The sequence below is a fragment of the Salmo trutta genome, chromosome 29, assembly GCF_901001165.1.
Source record: "Salmo trutta chromosome 29, fSalTru1.1, whole genome shotgun sequence".
In the NCBI taxonomy this organism is placed as follows: domain Eukaryota; kingdom Metazoa; phylum Chordata; class Actinopteri; order Salmoniformes; family Salmonidae; genus Salmo; species Salmo trutta.
This window is the reverse complement of record NC_042985.1, coordinates 20,073,102-20,092,083: the sequence shown is the minus strand read 5'-3', so window position 1 is coordinate 20,092,083 and position 18,982 is coordinate 20,073,102. Positions and strand designations below refer to the sequence as shown.

At 41.9% G+C, this 18,982-nt stretch overlaps 3 protein-coding genes across 6 annotated transcripts in view; 2 read left to right on the top strand and 1 right to left on the bottom strand.

The window, feature by feature from the left end:
- The window catches only part of pde3b (phosphodiesterase 3B), an 89,584-nt gene extending 86,002 nt beyond the window's left edge, over nt 1-3,582 (bottom strand). For both annotated transcript variants that reach the window (XM_029721166.1, XM_029721167.1), the window contains exon 1: nt 2,492-3,582. In XM_029721166.1, the coding sequence (XP_029577026.1) occupies nt 2,492-3,382 (891 nt within the window). In that variant the 5' untranslated portion in view covers nt 3,383-3,582. The remainder of the gene's footprint in view (nt 1-2,491) is intronic.
- A 1,018-nt stretch (nt 3,583-4,600) lies between these two features.
- On the top strand, nt 4,601-8,738 carry LOC115167089 (proteasome subunit alpha type-1). The gene is made up of 10 exons (XM_029721173.1): nt 4,601-4,708; nt 5,476-5,520; nt 5,611-5,712; nt 5,816-5,919; nt 6,024-6,112; nt 6,231-6,301; nt 6,385-6,514; nt 6,586-6,665; nt 8,208-8,312; nt 8,467-8,738. The coding sequence occupies exons 1-10, from the start codon at nt 4,706-4,708 to the stop codon at nt 8,524-8,526; spliced, it is 789 nt and encodes a 262-aa protein (XP_029577033.1). The 5' UTR covers nt 4,601-4,705; the 3' UTR covers nt 8,527-8,738.
- A 544-nt stretch (nt 8,739-9,282) lies between these two features.
- On the top strand, nt 9,283-16,604 carry LOC115167087 (coatomer subunit beta-like). Of its 3 annotated transcripts, none has more exons than XM_029721170.1 (22): nt 9,283-9,375; nt 10,012-10,150; nt 10,281-10,510; nt 10,647-10,816; nt 10,919-11,033; nt 11,123-11,215; nt 11,720-11,857; nt 11,950-12,069; nt 12,189-12,296; nt 12,411-12,557; nt 12,652-12,797; nt 12,905-13,001; nt 13,097-13,257; nt 13,371-13,491; nt 13,616-13,843; nt 14,032-14,211; nt 14,616-14,760; nt 14,897-15,016; nt 15,123-15,268; nt 15,359-15,448; nt 15,886-16,041; nt 16,250-16,604. In XM_029721170.1, the coding sequence occupies exons 2-22, from the start codon at nt 10,060-10,062 to the stop codon at nt 16,307-16,309; spliced, it is 2,862 nt and encodes a 953-aa protein (XP_029577030.1). In that variant the 5' UTR covers nt 9,283-9,375; nt 10,012-10,059; the 3' UTR covers nt 16,310-16,604. The 3 variants fall into 3 exon arrangements, with proteins under 3 accessions (XP_029577030.1, XP_029577028.1, XP_029577029.1); XM_029721168.1 differs by having other exon boundaries at nt 9,303-9,485; XM_029721169.1 differs by having other exon boundaries at nt 9,303-9,485; nt 9,997-10,150.
- Nucleotides 16,605-18,982: the final 2,378 nt, after the last annotated feature.

Below are 18,982 nucleotides of genomic sequence, written 5' to 3'. Positions count from 1 at the left end.
CACTGAACTTTTGTTGTGTGGAAACTAGAAACAATTAACAAACAAGGTCTAAATGCATCACTGGCTGGCAACAAATGGATCTAATGCAGAACAGGACACACAGCATACCATCATGTCAATACCAACAGAGCTTCAGGACAAAAGCAAGGATCGTGTCTAAACTTTGCATGCAAACCCAAATATGGTTGACCACTGATCGTATATGGTGGTGTTGTTAATTTGTAAATATTAATTTGTGGAAAACGTTATTATATAAATTGTGTAATTTATTGCCAATGTTGCAAGACACAATCAAAATCATTATTTTTTTAAAGTGACATGAGTTAGTCTTTTCCACATTCCACACAGCATTTGTCATAAGCATCATGTGCTGACCCCCAAAAATATAAATTATTTTACTAGATATTTTCTGATGAATCAATGACCAGCAAATCCTGTAATGTCATGATATATGAGGCGCCATTTAATGTGTGACCAAACAAGTCCAGTAATCTATGTGGATGACAACTATGATCTATGGTTAGTATTACGTTTGAGTTCGCCCTTTCAGTTCCAAACTGAATGTGTCCGCTAAGACCGCATTTGAGCTAGGCTTAATTACTATTAGTCTACACTACATCATGACAAGGTGTCACATACAGGACTTGACTGTGGACACTGAACCTGACGTGCACATCATCACACTCTTAAAGTCCTTGCCTGTGATACTCAAATATAGTCCTTCAGTTAGGACAGTAGCGTGTCTTGGGTGATGCTGGCACTCTTGTCCTCTCTTGTTAAATCAATACAGTTGGACAACAAGTAGTGACATCTTTATTTCACTGATCAATAGTGGTCTACCACCAATGCCCCTCACTGCCTGACAACATTAACGCTAGACCAGACCTGTATGGTAGCATCCAGACATGAGCCTGCAATCTATTCCTGACACAACATCCACTGCAGGACAATGAGTCAAATGAACAAACAACACATTGAATGTTGTGTTGTATGAGTGAAGTGTGCTATTACAACACCGTAATAAAACATCCTTTATGCAGCTTCTGCGTCTTATCTTTTCAGAATAATCATCTTTAAGGTAGTCCAGTTTACAACAAAGGCTATTGCTGAAACAATATTTGGCAGGTCACTTTTATAAAACGTCACAGGTTCATAGACAGAATCAGAGAGGCAAAACTAAATTTGGATAAATCTAATTGACAATGAACAATATGATAGGCTAATCTAATATGGTCAGAGAGGGCAGGGCACATACTAAAATGTCAGCTGAACATATTGCCCTCGTTGGATTTGAAAACTCTTATTAATGTGTGACATTTTGCCTAAATATTTCACAAATAAACTAGAATCAGCTACCATCACTTATAATAAAATAAAGGCAGACTGCAATCCATAAAGTTTCTACACACAAATAGCCTGTTATTATAAATCTTTAAAGGAATTACATTCCTTTAGGGTTTTAAAATATGGAACATCATTTGATGCTAAAGCCTGATGTATTTTCACTGTCAGAGTGGACGGCCCGGTCCTTCCAAAAACAGCTTCTTTCTGAGCTCAGATGTTGAAAATGTAAGCAAGGTAGCAATATTTCACATCCCTGCAAAGAATGTTATGATTGGGCCTGCGTAAGAAAGTAATAAGCCATTTCATCAAGTTGTCTTCTTCATAAAATCAAGGGTACATTTTTTTGTATAAATACACTGTGGCCTTGCTCAGTGATGTTGTTTGTTACAATCAAATGTAAGTGTGAACAGGATGTTTGACTATTGGGGGGGGGTCTTCCATCTTGAACTATTGTGGAATGAATATCCTCCATGGTCACAATACATTGCCTGGAATACAGTGAGTGTTGAAGCCAAATAAATACACTTGATGCTACTCACACTTTCCATTGCAGTGGCCTCACAGCAGGGTATCCTAACTACAGTGAATTAATAACCTTATAAAGCACTTCAGATATTGGTGAATATGTAGCACTACCAACTTATTTTCTAAGCCTATATGAAAAGTATGCCTGTAAGTGAATGAATAAATAATGCATAGGTTACTCTACCATAAGTGATCACGCTTTAACTTGTTTGACAGGTTTTCCTGTCATCAACACAACTCTCTCTCAAAAAAAAGAATGGGATAGGATGTCTGAATGTCACTTAGGTAAATTAACTTTCTGGTGGGTGTGTGCTGCATGTTATAGTCATATGGGTTTAATTATTGCAGGACTATCAGACTAGTTTATTTCAAGAGACGATTATTTGGTGTGAGTTGAGGTTAATGACCTGGATGGTGAATAGTTCAGCAGTGTAGGGGTGATTGTCCGTCTGGACTACTGGCCTATGCACTCTGGATATGGGGTTTAATTGCCTCCTTGCTGGAGACCACAGGTTCAAGGTTGTGTACTCTTGCGCACGTGTGCTCACTCTGAGCAGTCAGTGATACTTTTTGCACAAATGAATGAAGGCAATGATGAACTTTATGCCAGCCCATGACCTACCTGTTCTCTGGATATGCACGGTAACGAAGGTCTGCGAGGCATTTTACAGCTGCCATAATAGCTTGTCGACGTTTCCCCCAAAGAAACACAACTGGACCTTCTCCTGGGTCTGATCACAGGGACTTTCTCCTCGCTGCTGGAGATCCTATTCGGCGTTTCCCTTGACGGGTAATAATGGTCAAAACAGAGGGACAAGAGCGAGCCTGAGACACCCGCCAAACACGCAAACACGGGTCTCAGGAGTGCAGGCAGACAGCTCAGACTGGTGAAAGACACCAACCACACAACACTGGCAAACACCAGGATCAGAACACTGTGTTTGAGTTTCAAAGTGGGGATAAGCGTTAGGAGACCCACACACCCCAACACGAATAACAACCTGCCAATCATTTGCATCTGGTGTTGGTCCTCTCCCCACTGCAAAAACCGCAAAACTAAAAAATCCCCTAAGTAACATGATGCTGGCAGTGACACAAGCCAACATTTATTACTTTCCCTCTTTTTCCTCCTTAAATAAAATGTCAAAAAGAAGAATGCACAGCCTATGCTAAAGAGAGGGCTGATGGACTGAGAGAAGCCAGACAGAAAAGTCCGCAAATCCCAAAAGCTGAAGTCACTTTGCAAGCTCCTGGAAATAAGCAACGAAACTGCAAAAATTGCGAATGCACCCAGGTATAGGCCAGAAATTCGAAATATTTTTGAATTCAGAATGTCCTCATTGCAAAACCTACAGACGTTAAACAAAAATCCCCTTTGATGGTCTTGTTTTAAAGGGGTGACGCAGCTCTTCACATAGCCGTTCCTGAAGCTCTCTGTGCTGTTTGCATTGGCAACCCCATCGTGGTGCCTGATTTTACTGTGTAAAACCTCTCCTTCTTCGCGAACAGCCATGTTTTCAACTGTAGCTCCTTGGATTCCTTCAAAAGTTTCCTTCTCCCAATATTCTCGCCGTATTAACTCTCAACTACATGACGGCAAACGCACTCCATGGTCACTCAAACGTGCTCAAGCATTTTGACTAAAAGAAAGAGAAGGTGAAATGTTGTTGTTTTTAGAGAAAAGGGACTCTGTGTCGCCGCCTAGATGTGACAATCCGCTACGAAAACTACAGATCGACACAGGCACGCGCTCTGCAGCACTAAAAACAAACCGTGCACTCTCATGGTCGGTCAGAAGAAGAGTGCTGCTATATAAAAACTAAGACTGTCAGAGTTAATCAGCTCGAGTTAACTTTTTGTAATTTTAGTGCACGCATTTTTTAAATCACAATTAATTGCATTGTCTAAACGCGTTCAAAATACACTGAAAACCTCAAAAATAGATAATATATACAGCTAAAAACAACCACACAACGTCAACATGTTGACAGTGAAGTTAAAGAAAGTGTGCGTTTATCAATTTACCAAATTTTGGTTACCGTTACTTTGGACAAAATCCAAACGTCAATTGATCTTGCTTTCAAACAGATATGCAACTTGATCTGTTTCTTTGGGATTTTAGGATTGGTAAAGTATATGTTGGCCAAAAATAAGGCCCATTATTTGAAGGTTTAGCCATTATTATTAATATAGTGGTAGTAGAAGTAGTAGTAGTAATAATAGTAGTAGTATTACTATTATTATTACACCTTTTTTCTAGTGTAATTACATAGCCAGGCTATTGTACCACTATCTAGGCCTGGTTACTCTGGCAGGCCTGTGATATCGAAAGATTTCCAAATATGTTCAACTAACGAAATCTACCACTTCATTTTTGAAAATATGATTAATCTTAAAATACCTATTTTATGTGTTCTAATGATACTTTGTAAATGAAAGCATTGTTCCTCCACGGAATCGCATCTTTAGAGCACTACATATATCAGAGAACTCTATTTGGCTAAAGCAAGTGATATTTATGTAAGAATAAGGAACGCACCTTTAAAATCGAAATTTTCAGGGATAAATAGTTGATTTCGACGAGATTGTAGATTATGTTTACCATTAGGTGTATTGAGTAATTGCACGCTTTTACTTTGTGTTTTGTGGGTGGTTTCTGATTTATTCAGCAGTGTCTGGTGAAGAATTTCACATCACATCTGGCAAGAGAAAAATACAGAACTCGGATCCCCCTCTCTGTAATCTACTTGTTTCCCTTTGCGCAGACGTCCATAGGAAAAGTAATCAAGCACTAATCGGTTATCTGAGGCGCTTGTTGGTGGAAAGCTCTATCATCATGGTAAGCTTGGAAGAAATAATATAATATGTACGATTTATCAAAAGTGAATGCAAACGTCATAATTACATGCACCAGAAATGTCTGTTATCTGTTGTTGGATGGAAAGGCTACCTAGCTAGCTATCCATAGCAATGAGTAAGCATTTAGTTAAGCTTACTAGCCACGCTACTGTAACTTACCGGTAAAGAAAAAGGTCATGAAATATAATAGCTGGCTAGGCTAACAACAAATGCTATGGCTGCATCCCTAACTTGTGACTATCCCATATTTTGGGTTGAATATGATAGTAGTAGCTAACTTATTGCTTGATGTTATTGGACATAGCTAACATTTTAATCAATGGTAGCTAACTAGCTAGCTAATGTTATTTACATTTACATTTAAGTCATTTAGCAGACGCTCTTATCCAGAGCGACCATTCAGCTAGCTAGCTACCTAGATTACTTGTTCACAACTTGAAGTCAAACTTCACTGTGTGAAGACCAAGCTGTGTTGCTTGCTAGCTAGCTAGCTAGCTAGCTAGTTAAATCAGATCTGTTTTAGCAGAGTCATTGCCTTGTTAAAGATACGTAAGAAGTAACTGTTACCATTAAAGTGGGCTTTGGGCAGCCAATATAAACAATGGAGCAATAATGTATTCCATGTTAACATTTTCACATGCAAATGAACTTCATTTCTATTATGGAATCAATGATGACATATTGTACTATGACGACAGCAATATGTAGGTTTCTAGATTGTAAGACTCATTTTTGTATTTTTCTTAGTTCCGCAACCAGTATGACAATGATGTCACAGTTTGGAGTCCACAGGTAAGAGTGCAAATACAAGTAACTTAACAATTAGCAATTTCAGCTGCAATATTTGTGACTCTCATAACAGGTCACTGTCTTGTGTTTCAGGGGCGTATTCATCAGATTGAATATGCTATGGAAGCAGTGAAACAAGGATCTGCCACAGTGGGTCTGAAATCTCGCAGTCATGCTGTACTTGTGGCTCTGAAGGTACAATTTACATTGATTTTACATTTGCATTCAAGAACATGATTATATGAAAAGCAGTGGAAAAGTAGTCTATTTTTAATCCTCATTTTGTGTTCTTGTCCAGAGAGCTCAGTCCGAGTTGGCTGCCCATCAGAAGAAAATTCTACACGTCGACAGCCATATTGGCATCTCCATTGCTGGCCTCACTGCTGATGCAAGGCTACTCTGGTAAGAAGGATCTTATGTGCATGGTTGTTCATATTCTTGAAGAGAATTAGACAGTGTTCTTCTGACTGGGGTTAACACTTCTCTCTTCCATCATACTCCTTCAGCAACTTTATGCGTCAGGAGTGCCTGGACTCCAGGTTCGTGTTTGATCGGCCTCTCCCTGTGTCCCGCTTGGTCACACTAATTGGAGGCAGTATCCTTTTACCACAAATTTAGTTTTTATGATGCTCAACATGAATTGTCTGTATTGATCATTTGAAAAGTTATTATACCGTTGCAACTAAGACAATCCACCTTGACCTAGCACTCAGAAACCCAGATCCCTACACAGAGATATGGAAGAAGGCCTTATGGTGTGGGATTACTCATCGCAGGATATGATGTAAGATATGTATTGGTTGGTTTGTCCCTCTATAAATATTAGTGGAATAGTATGTCATATCTAATATTGTCTGTCTTTTCTAGGATATGGGGCCACACATTTTCCAGACCTGCCCCTCTGCCAACTACTTTGATTGCAAGGCCATGTCCATAGGGGCCCGCTCCCAGTCTGCACGCACCTACCTGGAAAGACATATGGACACTTTTCTCGACTGTGAGTATTTTATGCCTTTTCTTCTCTGCTTCTGATGTAAGCACGTTGTAAGCTTTCATTTTGTCTTGTAGGTGAACTGAATGACCTAGTTCAACATGGCCTCCGGGGACTGAGAGAAACTCTACCTGCAGAACAAGATCTTACCACAAAGGTAAACCTTAAGCTTACTGCAAGCTCTATGGAGACGCAAGATTCAGAGCGTAGCGCAATGTTGGAATGTCGTTTTTTGTCACAAAAGGGGCGGCTTCTTGTAATACCATCCGGCATTCAACATGCTTTTCTACTACCTGAACATTGAGACGCCCCGTATCATTCTTTCCGCAGCCGTGGGGGCAGTGTTGTCACTTGGTTCCATCGATCCGATCTATAGGCTATTCATCAAAGTAGCCTATTTTGCATTGATAATCAAACAAGAATCCACCCAAAAAGGTATTTTGTTTAGAAGTTATAACTATCAGGCTAGTGTGAAATGGTATAACCTGCTACAGCCAACTAGCTAGCCATGTGATTTTTTTCTCTGTGAGCAAAACATGATGATAATCTGTTTTTAGCTGATATGGGAATTAATACACAAGCAGCATATCAAACTGGGATAATGTTTTGGGTTACACTTAGTGATGTTACGTTTGATGCCTGAACTCTGAGGCATATGTCAAAATCGCTTAGAAGTGTACTTCGAAGCAGTGTGTAAATGCCTGTATCACGAATCAGAAGCACGTGATTAATGACATGAAGCTTCGTTTTGTCGAACAACCACCTGATTGGTTTGGTAGAAGACAAAAAGGAAACGCTAAGCACACGCTCATTTGGATGCTATAAATGATTTTTGAACAGCAGATGTAACTAGTGTACACTGTGTTGATTAAAGCCTTGAGTAATGAACCTATTTGACACAATTGTCTTGGAAACCTCAGCTTCAGGAAGCTTTGTTTCCCCATCAGTAGTTAAACCTGCAAGTATATGAATATTTGCCAGTGCATATGTTTTAATTATAAATCTGATTTATTTCATAAGGAGAGAGATGTGGGAAGTTAAAAAGGCTAGCTAGCTTCCTATGTTTAAAGCCAGCTAGCCAGGCTGCCAGCTAGCTACTAATAAAATATTCCAAAACTTTGCTATCGCCCCCTTGTGAGTCACTTTACCTCTACCTACATGTAAATATTTCCTCAATTACCTCGACTAACTTGTGCCCCCGCATATTGACTCTGTACTGGTACCCCCTGTATATAGCCTCGCTACTGTTATTGTATTATTGTTCTTTAATTATGTTATTTTTCTATTCTTTATTTTTTTACTAAGGTACCCGTTCTATTTGGCGTATGTGACAAATTAAATTCATTAAATTTATTTGAATGGGAGTGGGACCGGCAAGGATATCATGCTACCAAAACGTATCCCCTGCTCCAAAAATCCCACTCCACCCACATGCACGTAGATCAACGGAGTGAAGCTTGTAGTAACCTTAAGACTTTTACATCAGGCTACTGTCCAATTATCTACTCCTCACCCTGAAGTGGGCTCTCATTCGCTCCCCCTGATGGGATGGACTGGTATAACTACTATGTGAAAACACCTTCTAGCCATTCTTACACTAATCCAGTGTTTTTAAATTCATGAGGGGTTCAGAGAGAAGGGTAGGGGTTCAGAACACAAGTTAATTCACAGATTGACAACTTACTGTCTGCCCTTTTAGAATGTGTCCGTCGGGATTGTTGGCAAGGACATGGAGTTCACCATCTACGATGATGGCGATGTGGCATCATTCCTTGAAGGCCTTGAGGAGAGGCCACAGAGAAGGGTAAAGAACAACTTGGCAAATGTTGAATAAAAATATTTTCTCTGAGGAAACTTGTCAAGAGGAACGGTTATTGCCTTAATAAGTTTCTTGGCGGTACATTATTCAGTTATTTCCATACCTGACCATGCTCATGCCTTTTACTCTTGTGCTGCAGGTTGCCCAGCCAGACGACGAGCCGGCAGCAGAGAAGCCAGAAGAGCCCATGGAGCTCTGAGATTGAAGTGTGTCCCACACAGTGTGAAGATGACAAAGCTCTTATCCCTGATTCCTTCAGTCAAATTTCCACCCACACTCACTTGTAACTGTATCAACATGGAGAACAATTACCATTATACTTGTGAATGTTCAAGTCGACTATCTATGATTTTTGTTAGCGGTTCAATGTTTGCATTCATTTTTTGTCATTAAAGACAAACTTTTTCTGAACTTGTCTGGTTAGTTAAAAGAAATGTAACATCACGTTTATCTTTTCTCATTACTGCATAGTCATTCTATGTTCTTATGTGGCCACTCGTGGGGGATGTTTTCAAAGAAAAGGTAGGAACCAAAGTGGAGGTTTATTTATGCCTAAGCACCAACTGAACTTTGAACAAAAAAATTTAAACAGATGTTTAAACATCATGACTAACCCAGGATTACTATGGATTTATTGAATCATAATCACTGGTAAAACAACCTACTTACAAACCCAACTGAAATGGTAGCTTTATATAATGTGGCTTGGTCAACCATCTGGATTGGACCATACCAAGTGATGGGGGGATGGGTCAATTATAAACAAAATCTACAATTCAATATTTCATAAATGGCAAATGTATAAATTACTTGTAGCAAAAACATGTAAAGCATCAGTTCAGTACATAAATGGAGGCAATATAGAATATTGTTACATTGGGCAAAACTCATAATTAGAATTTCGTCTTCGCGTCTAGACATCCGGGTTATTTGTCCCTTTTCACTTGCTGTATCAGTGATGTGGCTCAGAAAGTAGCTAATCTTCCACGTCACAGGGAAGTGGGGAACGGACAGCTCGAGAAGATCTGAGCAATTTACAGATGCCCAAGTAAATAACAGAAGCGACATCTGAGGCTATTTTGAAATATAGTAAACGTGTAGTAAGGCAGCTACGTGCTTATTTCTCTATCGTGACCAAGTGCGGAAAGATTGGTTTGGGTAATTGTATTCCAAATATGTTATGGTATCCATCCACCATTTGCAAGCTAACGCTAGTTGTCATGGACGACAAGCGTTTGAGTTTGCTCTATTTGCGTTATCAAAACGTCTGACTAGTTTACTAGGCTCTGTGAAGTGTTACTGGCATATTGCATTTCAGTTTTTTTTTGTGAATGTCACTGATTGAGCTGCATAATTCGTTAGGCCATTGACTTGTCAATAACTAGCATACTAGCTAACTAACAGCCGAGGCGGCCTGTGTTAATGAATAACATTTACTAGCTCCAATTTAAAAAAAAATACTAGCTACTATAGTACAAGCTAGCTACTATAGTACAAGCTAGCTAACTGACTTGTCTACGTGGATGTGTCGACTAACTACCACATATTTCTTAGCTACAGCAGTGCAGTATTAGAAAGCACGAATCGTGTTCAATAACTTATGTGTAATAGCAGCTATGTTTACATTTGTCGGATTATGCATTAACATTACTTGATGGGTACTAAATAGGAATCATCTTAACAGTTTTGTTGATTGGGGTGCTGCAAGAGGAAAGACGATCCATCCGGCAAAATGACAGCCGCAGAGAATGTTTGTTACACTTTGATCAATGTTCCAAATGACTCCGAACCTCCATCGGAAGTCAGTCTCAAAGCAGACTTGGGTAAGTATCCTCTGTTGACCCTATCTGCATTGGCAATAGGCACCTAACCCCCCCCTAAACTATTAGTGTGAATGATCTGTGATTAGTGTGACTTTAAGAGTAATACAATGTTATTTTTTCCTGATATCAGAAAAAGGAGAGATCAAGGCAAAGACGGAGGCCCTGAAGAAGGTAATCATCATGATACTGAATGGAGAGAAGCTGCCAGGCCTACTGATGACCATCATCCGATTTGTCCTCCCACTTCAAGACCACACCATTAAAAAGCTTCTGCTAGTCTTCTGGGAGATTGTCCCCAAAACGACTCCAGATGGCAAGCTGCTTCAGGAGATGATCCTGGTCTGTGATGCCTACAGAAAGGTATGGTAGCATACTACACAAGTGTACTGTCACTGTATGTCTGAATGTTAGATACGTTATATAATTAGCACAACAAAATTATAACATGTGACTACATTTAATGACTCTTATTCAAGGTTATGTTTGTCTGTTTCAGGACTTGCAGCACCCCAACGAGTTCATCCGTGGATCCACCCTGCGCTTTCTGTGCAAGTTGAAGGAGTCTGAGCTGCTGGAGCCCCTCATGCCCGCCATCCGCGCCTGCCTGGAGCACCGCCACAGCTACGTTCGCCGCAATGCTGTACTGGCCATCTACACCATCTACAGGTACACTTACTGTAGTGGTACAATATGGAAGTCCCGTATGACTGTTTATGACCCTTAATGGAGAACATGGCATTTACTTGAGCAATTTTATTTCCATCTCAGGAACTTTGAAAATCTTATCCCAGATGCCCCTGAGTTGATCCATGATTTCCTTGTGAATGAAAAAGATGCCAGCTGCAAAAGAAATGCTTTCATGATGCTCATTCACGCAGACCAGGTCAATTGCATCTTCACTTTTTTTAGTAGAGACCGCTCACCAACATTTTTCTGTGTCTGGGACTAACACTGGTCATTTCCACTGTGCAGGACAGAGCTCTGGATTACCTCAGCACCTGCATTGATCAAGTGCATACATTTGGAGATATTCTCCAGTTGGTCATTGTGGAGTTGATTTACAAGGTGAGTCCTTCAGACATTTTCCCACTAGAAACCTCCAGATATCTCTCTTGAGAAATATGTAAAGAATCCATGGGACGGCGCACAATAGGCCCAACCCGTCGTTTGGGTTAGGGGAGGGTTTGGCCGGCAGGGATGTCCTTGTCTCATCGCGCACTAGCGACTCCTGTGGCGAGCCAGGCGTAGTACACGCTGACATGGTTGCCAGGTGTACGGTGTTTCCTCCGACACATTGGTGCGGCTGGCTTCCGGGTTAAGTGGGCATTGTGTCAAGAAGCAGTGTGGCTTGGTTGGGTTGTGTTTCGGAGGACACACGACTAGACCTTCGCCTCTCCCGAGTTCGTATGGGAGTTGCAGCGATGAGACAAGACTAACTACCAATTGGATACCACGAAATTGGGGAGAAAAAGGGGTAAAAAAAACAAAACAACGCTTCTGTTGAAAATTATATCCACGTAAGTACTGGCATTTTTTATTTGCCATTTCTCTTGTTTCCTCCATGTTTAGGTGTGCCACGCTAACCCGTCTGAGCGTGCCCGCTTCATCCGTTGCATCTACAACCTGTTGCAGTCCTCCAGCCCAGCCGTCAAGTACGAGGCAGCTGGCACTCTTGTCACGCTGTCCAGCGCACCCACTGCCATCAAGGTACCCCCTCTCACTTATCTACATCACGGCACTGCTGTGGATTTTAGTCTGGCATTGTGTGTCTTTCAATGGCATTTGTGTGTTTGTTCTAGGCTGCTGCCCAGTGCTACATTGACCTGATCATCAAGGAGAGTGACAACAACGTGAAGCTGATCGTCCTGGATCGTCTGATAGAGCTGAAGGAGCATCCTACTCATGAACGTGTTCTCCAGGTACTCCGACTTCACTTTCATTAATGTTGCTCCTGGTGAACAGGCTCCATGTTAGGTACCAGTAAGTCTTTGAAGTGTAATAATAACCTGGTTAACATGTCTGTTCTCTGTCCACCCAGGACCTGGTGATGGACATTCTGCGTGTTTTGAGCACGCCTGACCTCGAGGTCCGGAAGAAGACCCTGCAGCTGGCCTTGGACCTAGTCTCATCCCGGAACGTAGAGGAGGTGGGGGTGTCATCTTCAGGACTATTCTCTCCTGTCTCTGTGGACTCGCCTCTCCTGTCTATTTTGTAAAAGGATGATTATTCTAACTAAGGTGTTCATGTGTTTGTGTTCCAGTTGGTGATAGTTCTGAAGAAGGAGGTGATTAAGACCAACAACGTGACGGAGCATGAGGACACTGATAAATTCAGGCAGCTGCTGGTCCGCACCCTCCACTCATGCAGTGTACGCTTCCCTGACATGGCGGCCAATGTCATTCCTGTGGTGAGTCTACCCTGTTCACACACTGAAATCAAACACAGCTAGGGTCATTCTGTCCTCTGTGATGTATTCTAAATGACATACGTGTGTCACTCAGCTGATGGAGTTCCTGAGTGACACTAACGAGGCAGCGGCGGCTGATGTGCTGGAGTTTGTGAGGGAGGCCATTCAGAGGTTCGACAACCTGAGGCCCCTCATCATCGAGAAGATGCTGGAAGTCTTCCACGCCATCAGGACTGTCAAGTAAGACCAAGACTGACAAGCTTGCATATAAATAGACAATCACAGGATGCTTTTGGAGAATTACAGATTTTTTTTATGCTGACATCCAATCTTTTAAACTGTGTTAGGATCTACAGAGGAGCGCTTTGGATCCTGGGAGAGTACTGCAGCACTAAAGAGGACATTCAGAGTGTGATGACAGAAGTGCGCAGGTCGCTTGGAGAGGTATGTATGTGTGCTTATGGATTATTCATTCACTTTCAGCATTCAATACCAGAGTGATACTTGATGCCAGTGGCTCATGTCTGTCCCCTTTTCAGATCCCCATAGTAGAGAACGAGATCAAGAAAGAGGCTGGGGAGGGGAAGCCAGAAGAAGAGGTGAGCGCAGCGCCAGCAGCCAAACTGGTGACAGAGATGGGCACCTACGTCACGCAGAGCGCCCTCAGCTCCTCCCGACCCTCAAAGAAGGAAGAGGACAGGTAAAATAAATCACCTTTTGTGTCTAAAATACATAGTTTCTTAGCTTGCAGTGATTGTCTTTCAGAAGTGGATGAAATGTCACTCAATGAAACTGTCGTCCCTTTCCCTGTAGGCCTCCTCTCAGGGGCTTCTTGATGGACGGAGACTTCTATGTGGCAGCCTCTTTAGCCACAACCCTGACCAAAGTGGCCCTGCGATATGTCTCCATAGTTCAAGACAGAAAGAGACAGAATGTAAAGTATAGAACCTCTTCTGAAACAGTTGTGGAACAATTTGTGATTTAGGTGTTCCATGTTCACTGTCCATTGAAAGTCATGAAGTGATTATAATGCTCTCTTATCACCGTCTCCCCTTCAGTCGTTTGTGGCTGAGTCTATGCTGATCATGGCCACCATCCTCCACTTGGGCAAGTCCTCTCTGCCCAAGAAGCCCATCACAGACGACGATGTGGACCGCATCTCGCTGTGCCTCAAGGTGCTGTCCGAGTGCTCGCCCCTCATGAACAACATCTTTAATAAGGAGTGCCGCAAGTCCCTTTCTCACATGCTCACTGTCAGGCTGGAGGAGGAGAAGCTATCTCAGAAGGTAAGGAGCAGCGCTGGCTGCTAGATTACTAGGCCATAGCTTCCAGTCCACTCTTCTCACTAAACCACTGCCTTCTCCCAGTTCAGTCAGCTATACTTTAGTTCTCCCTTCACTTGCCTGCTTATCCATTTGGACGCTGCTGGATTGTATTGCTATGTGCTGATGGTGTTCTGTGCTCTTATCCACAGAAAGAGTCAGAGAAGCGGAACGTGCTGGTGCAGGCAGACGACCCCATTTCCTTTATGCAACTGACGGCCAAGAACGAGACGACCTCCAAGGAGGACCAGTTCCAGCTCAGTTTACTGGCTGCCATGGGAACCACTCTTAAGAAGGAGGCTAACGACCCCATGGCTTCCAAACTCAACAAGGTACACCTACAAGGACCCAGTAGACACACACACTGTTCTGTTACAGAATTACAAAATTGTGTGCTTGTGAAATCACATGGTCATGTGCCTTTTTGGATAGTAGATGTGTGTGATGTAGCTCAAGTTGCCAGCAGGTGGCATTGTGTTTCTAACGTGACAGTGAGTCATAGCAACAGAGAAATCAGTGTTTTCTAGATCTGTTTCACAGGAACGACTATGACAGAGGGAATGAATATAACATTTCTAGGTTCAGGCTATGGCATGGATTGTATCAGGATCCTATTCAGAAATGTACGTTTTCATCTTAGCTATTAGTGCTGTTGAGGTAGTTATTGACAGGTGCTCCGTTGTATAACAACAGGTTGGTGAGGACCATGTCATTCTGAGTGTATGATGTATTGCAGGTTACCCAGCTGACTGGTTTCTCAGACCCAGTCTATGCTGAGGCCTATGTCCATGTCAACCAGTATGACATTGTGCTGGACGTGCTGGTCGTCAACCAAACCAACGACACCCTTCAGAATTGCACCCTGGAGCTGGCGACATTGGGTGAGGTTCTAGTCTATAGTTCATATGACTATATGGAGAGTCATACATCCTTACTAAGGGTTGTTTCAGGGCAATCTCTGTTGTTTACCATAGGTGATGTATGTCTAATGCTGATATCAACCTTTCAATCCAACAGGTGACCTCAAGCTGGTTGAGAAGCCTTCTCCTCTCACTCTGGCACCCCATGACTTTGCCAACATCAAGGCTAACGTCAAAGTGGCGTCCACAGAGAATGGCATCATATTTGGCAACATAGGTAAGAGGATCACTTCTAACTTCTGTCAGAGTACTTGTCATGAATAATCTGATGCCAGCCTCCACTCCATGTGTACGACATCAGTTCTAATGTCTCTCTGTCTCAGTGTATGACGTATCAGGAGCTGCCAGCGACAGGAACTGCGTGGTCCTCAGTGACATCCACATTGACATCATGGACTACATCCAGCCAGCCTCGTGCACAGACGCAGAGTTCAGACAGATGTGGGCCGAGTTTGAGTGGGAGAATAAGGTACTACCGCTAGATAAGAGAACTGTCCATATTTGGTTTTGTTTTGTTAGTGTGTTCAGTGGATGATCGTAATAACACTGTTTATTCTAGGTGACAGTGAACACCAACATTGCAGACCTGAACGAGTACCTCCACCACATCCTCAGCTCCACCAACATGAAGTGCCTGACCCCAGAGAAGGTACTATAGTTGTGGAATATTGTCGTTTGAACTACATCAATAGGACGATAATGATAATGTGTAGAACAGAATACCTGGCAAATGGGAAGGCTAATGAGTGGAAGTTGTCAGAGCGTCTAACTTTTCTGCTGCTGCTACCTTTTTTACAGTGTTAGGATTTGATTCCTAAATGGCTTTTTATAATTATCTGATTGAATCAATCTGTTTAAAAAGAAAAGGGCCCCTTGCGAGATACAGGCAATATGTACCTATTTCTTTTGTTTCAAGTTCTTCATCAATCCACTGATGGATTTAGACAGTTAAGATGAGCTTGACTCTCTCTTGTCATAGCCCTATATTCAGCAAACTCAGAACATTTCATACTTATACTACTGGGTCAAATGGGTAGTAATGCATGTGATGCTCACTCACACAACCTTGTCTGTCCTTACAACCAGGCACTTTCTGGCTTCTGTGGCTTCATGGCTGCCAACCTGTATGCCCGCTCCATCTTCGGTGAAGACGCCCTGGCCAACGTCAGCATTGAGAAGCCCATCCACCTGGGTCCTGATGCCCCTGTCAACGGACACATCCGCATCCGGGCCAAGAGCCAGGTGAGAAACTCACTCCACACTCAGACTACATCCCAAAATGCACCCTATTCCCTATATAGTGCACTACTTTTGTAAATAGGTTGCCATTTGGGATGCAAACATTTTTCAAACGTAGTGCAAGTAGTAATGATAGAATAATGCAAACATCGAGGTGGAATTGTTTATTAAAGTTTATACATTGCAAGTAACACTTCCCTTCTCTCTACAGGGTATGGCGTTGAGTCTGGGTGACAAGATCAACCTTTCCCAGAAAAAAACATCTGTATAAAGTGAACTGAAAACCAGCGGTCCAACTGAGAACTCCACATCACTGGACAAGATTCATCTGCAAAGAAATGTGCTTTCTGCTAGTCCTCTCTATTCTCGTCTCTCTGGCCATAAAGCGCTACAATATTTTTTTGATGGCCATTTTGATTAAGTACTGTTCTATGTGTGTGTATGAGAAATGGTTTTACACCTCCTGTGTCAGGAAGAAACTCCCTCTTATTGTCCTCCCAAGTGATATCCCTGGCCTTTCTTTCATTTTCAATAAACATTACATATATAACAAAACATACTCCCAACATTTGTTAGACGATGTTCTGTTTGCGTGTTCAGTCGTTCTTTACTCACACTAAAGGAACGCGAGGTAGGAAAAACTTCCGATCCACCATCCCTTAACTACGCTGTTGCCAAATGTTATGACAGTGAAGTTACATGAAATGTCATAGACTAAATCATGAAATATGGATGCAGTCTGAATTCATATTCCATCCACTACGGCTGTGTTTACATAGGCAGCCCAATTCTTATGTTTTTACCACTAATTGGTCATTTGACCAAACAAATGATCTGAATTGGGCTGCCTGTGAATAAGCAGCTTAGCTGATCTCATGTCCCATTGTCTTTATACTACAGATAATGACTCATCGAAGTGGTTATTGTATCAGATGCATGCAAATTCCTTGAAAGTAAAACTTAAAAGGTTTGTGGAAAAAAGTTATTGCTTCTGTAAATTGCAAGTAATTGCATCAATGAAGTGAAAATGTATGTTTGTGCCAGGTCCCAAATTTCAAGTCATACAAATGTGGAGTGAACACAATCAACGTGCTGTGTGAGATCAGTCTTTGCCATGTATTGAAATGGTGAAAGATCAGCATGAAATCCAAATCCCTTGTCAATTTCTAATCACAGTCACATACATTTACATTGCTTTGACTGCCTTTCCCACCTCACCATTATATAAAACTTCTCCAGTGGAATAGACACTCAAAATTTCCCTCGCTTCTTGGAAAGGAAATTACATCACGTTTTGCCTTGTATGGAAAGATTTAGAATGTGAGCACTTCACGGACATTTTCTGACTTTGACGCACGTCTTCTGAATTTGATGACCAAATTTCCATTAGATTCTCATATTGAGAGGCATGTTTAAAGGCAACATTACTGTGAAATGATGATTGCTTGTAAGAAAAGAGTTTGAAAAACACGATTTTAGGCCTATAGTGAAGAGTTCAGACAGTAACAAACAAAACCCATGATGAATCATTAAGTCCTTTTCCTCTCAAGTCCTCATCTCACCCTAAAATCTGCAGACATACGACACTACACAGAATAGTTATCGGAGAGAAATTATGAATGACTCACATTTTTCAGTGATTCACATATTTTTGTTAAACTTCCCTGCTTGTGTGGTATCACAATGACTGAATGGAAAAAAGAGACCCAAACAACGCAGTAAATCAACAAGAGTTCTTCCATTACAAATATCTGTCCCCTTTTTCAACCCAGAATTCCCCTTTAGCCTCACCGTTTTAACTTTGTCGACATAAGGATTTCAGGGCTGTAAATATAACACAGGTACAGAGCCATTAAGTGACCTACTGAAACATACTTAACAAGCCATATTTCCTGAAGAGTGGAGGGACTCGTGCACCGCCCCTGTTGTTCCTCAGCTACCCCACAGGCTGTGTGGACTGTGATTTCAGCAGTTAATTTAAATTCCTCAAATGCCTCTGGCACTACGTTGCAGAGTGGGAGTCAATTGGAATTTGTTCATTCAGGAGTCTAAAATACAACATCTTGCTGAATAGCCCTCCTGGGAGTAGATAGAGGGAAAATCATATCTACTGTTCAAAGATTTTGCTGAGTTACAGTTCATATAAGGAAATCAGTCAATTGAAATCAATGAATTAGGCCCTAATCTATGGATTTCACATGACTGGGCAGGGGCGCAGCAATCGGTGGGCCTGGGGGGGCATAAGCCCCCCCAGCCAATCAGAATTATTACAGACAGAGATACTCTTCAGCATCCCCCTCCCCTCCTCTGACGATCCCGTGAAGAAGCCGGATGTGGAGGTCCTGGGCTGGCGTCGTAACATGTGGTCTCTACAATTTTCTAAAACAACATTGGAGGTGTCTTATGGTAGAGGAATAAGCATTACATTCTCTGCCAAAAGCTCAGGTGGACCATTCCTGTAGTCAACATGGAAATTGCACACTTCCGCAAAACTTGAGACATCTGTGGCATTGTGGTGTGAAAAAACTGCACATTTTAGAGTGGCCTTTTATTCTCCCCAGGACAAGGTGCACCTGTGTAATGATCATGCTGTTTAATCAGCTTCTTGACATGCCACACCTGTCAGTTGGATGGATTATTTTGACAAATTATAAAATGCCCACTAACAGGGATGTAAACAAATTTGTGCACAACATTTGAGAGAAATCAGCTTTTTGTGCTTATGGACAATTTCTGGGATCTTTTATTTTAGCTCATGACACATGGGACCAACACCTTGTTGCGTTTATATTTCTGTGTAGTGTAGATATGTAAACACATGCACCAGTATTGCATAAAGTATTGCTATACGCTGGCTGGGGGCTATATAACATTTAGGTCCTTCCAGAAACTCAGATATAGACCCACTTGTGTGCGTCACCAAGATCACTGTGGTCACGCATGC

Excerpts from the sequence above, each read along its gene's own strand:
- LOC115167089 (XM_029721173.1), top strand. Across the intron at positions 5,920-6,023 it reads GCTGATGCAAGGCTACTCTG|CAACTTTATGCGTCAGGAGT; the intron begins GTAAGAAGGATC and ends ATACTCCTTCAG. Across the intron at positions 8,313-8,466 it reads AGGAGAGGCCACAGAGAAGG|GTTGCCCAGCCAGACGACGA; the intron begins GTAAAGAACAAC and ends CTTGTGCTGCAG.
- LOC115167087 (XM_029721170.1), top strand. The coding sequence starts at position 10,060 with ATGACAGCCGCAGAGAATGTTTGTTACACTTTGATCAATGTTCCAAAT. Across the intron at positions 10,511-10,646 it reads TCTGTGATGCCTACAGAAAG|GACTTGCAGCACCCCAACGA; the intron begins GTATGGTAGCAT and ends TGTCTGTTTCAG. Across the intron at positions 16,042-16,249 it reads GCATCCGGGCCAAGAGCCAG|GGTATGGCGTTGAGTCTGGG; the intron begins GTGAGAAACTCA and ends TTCTCTCTACAG.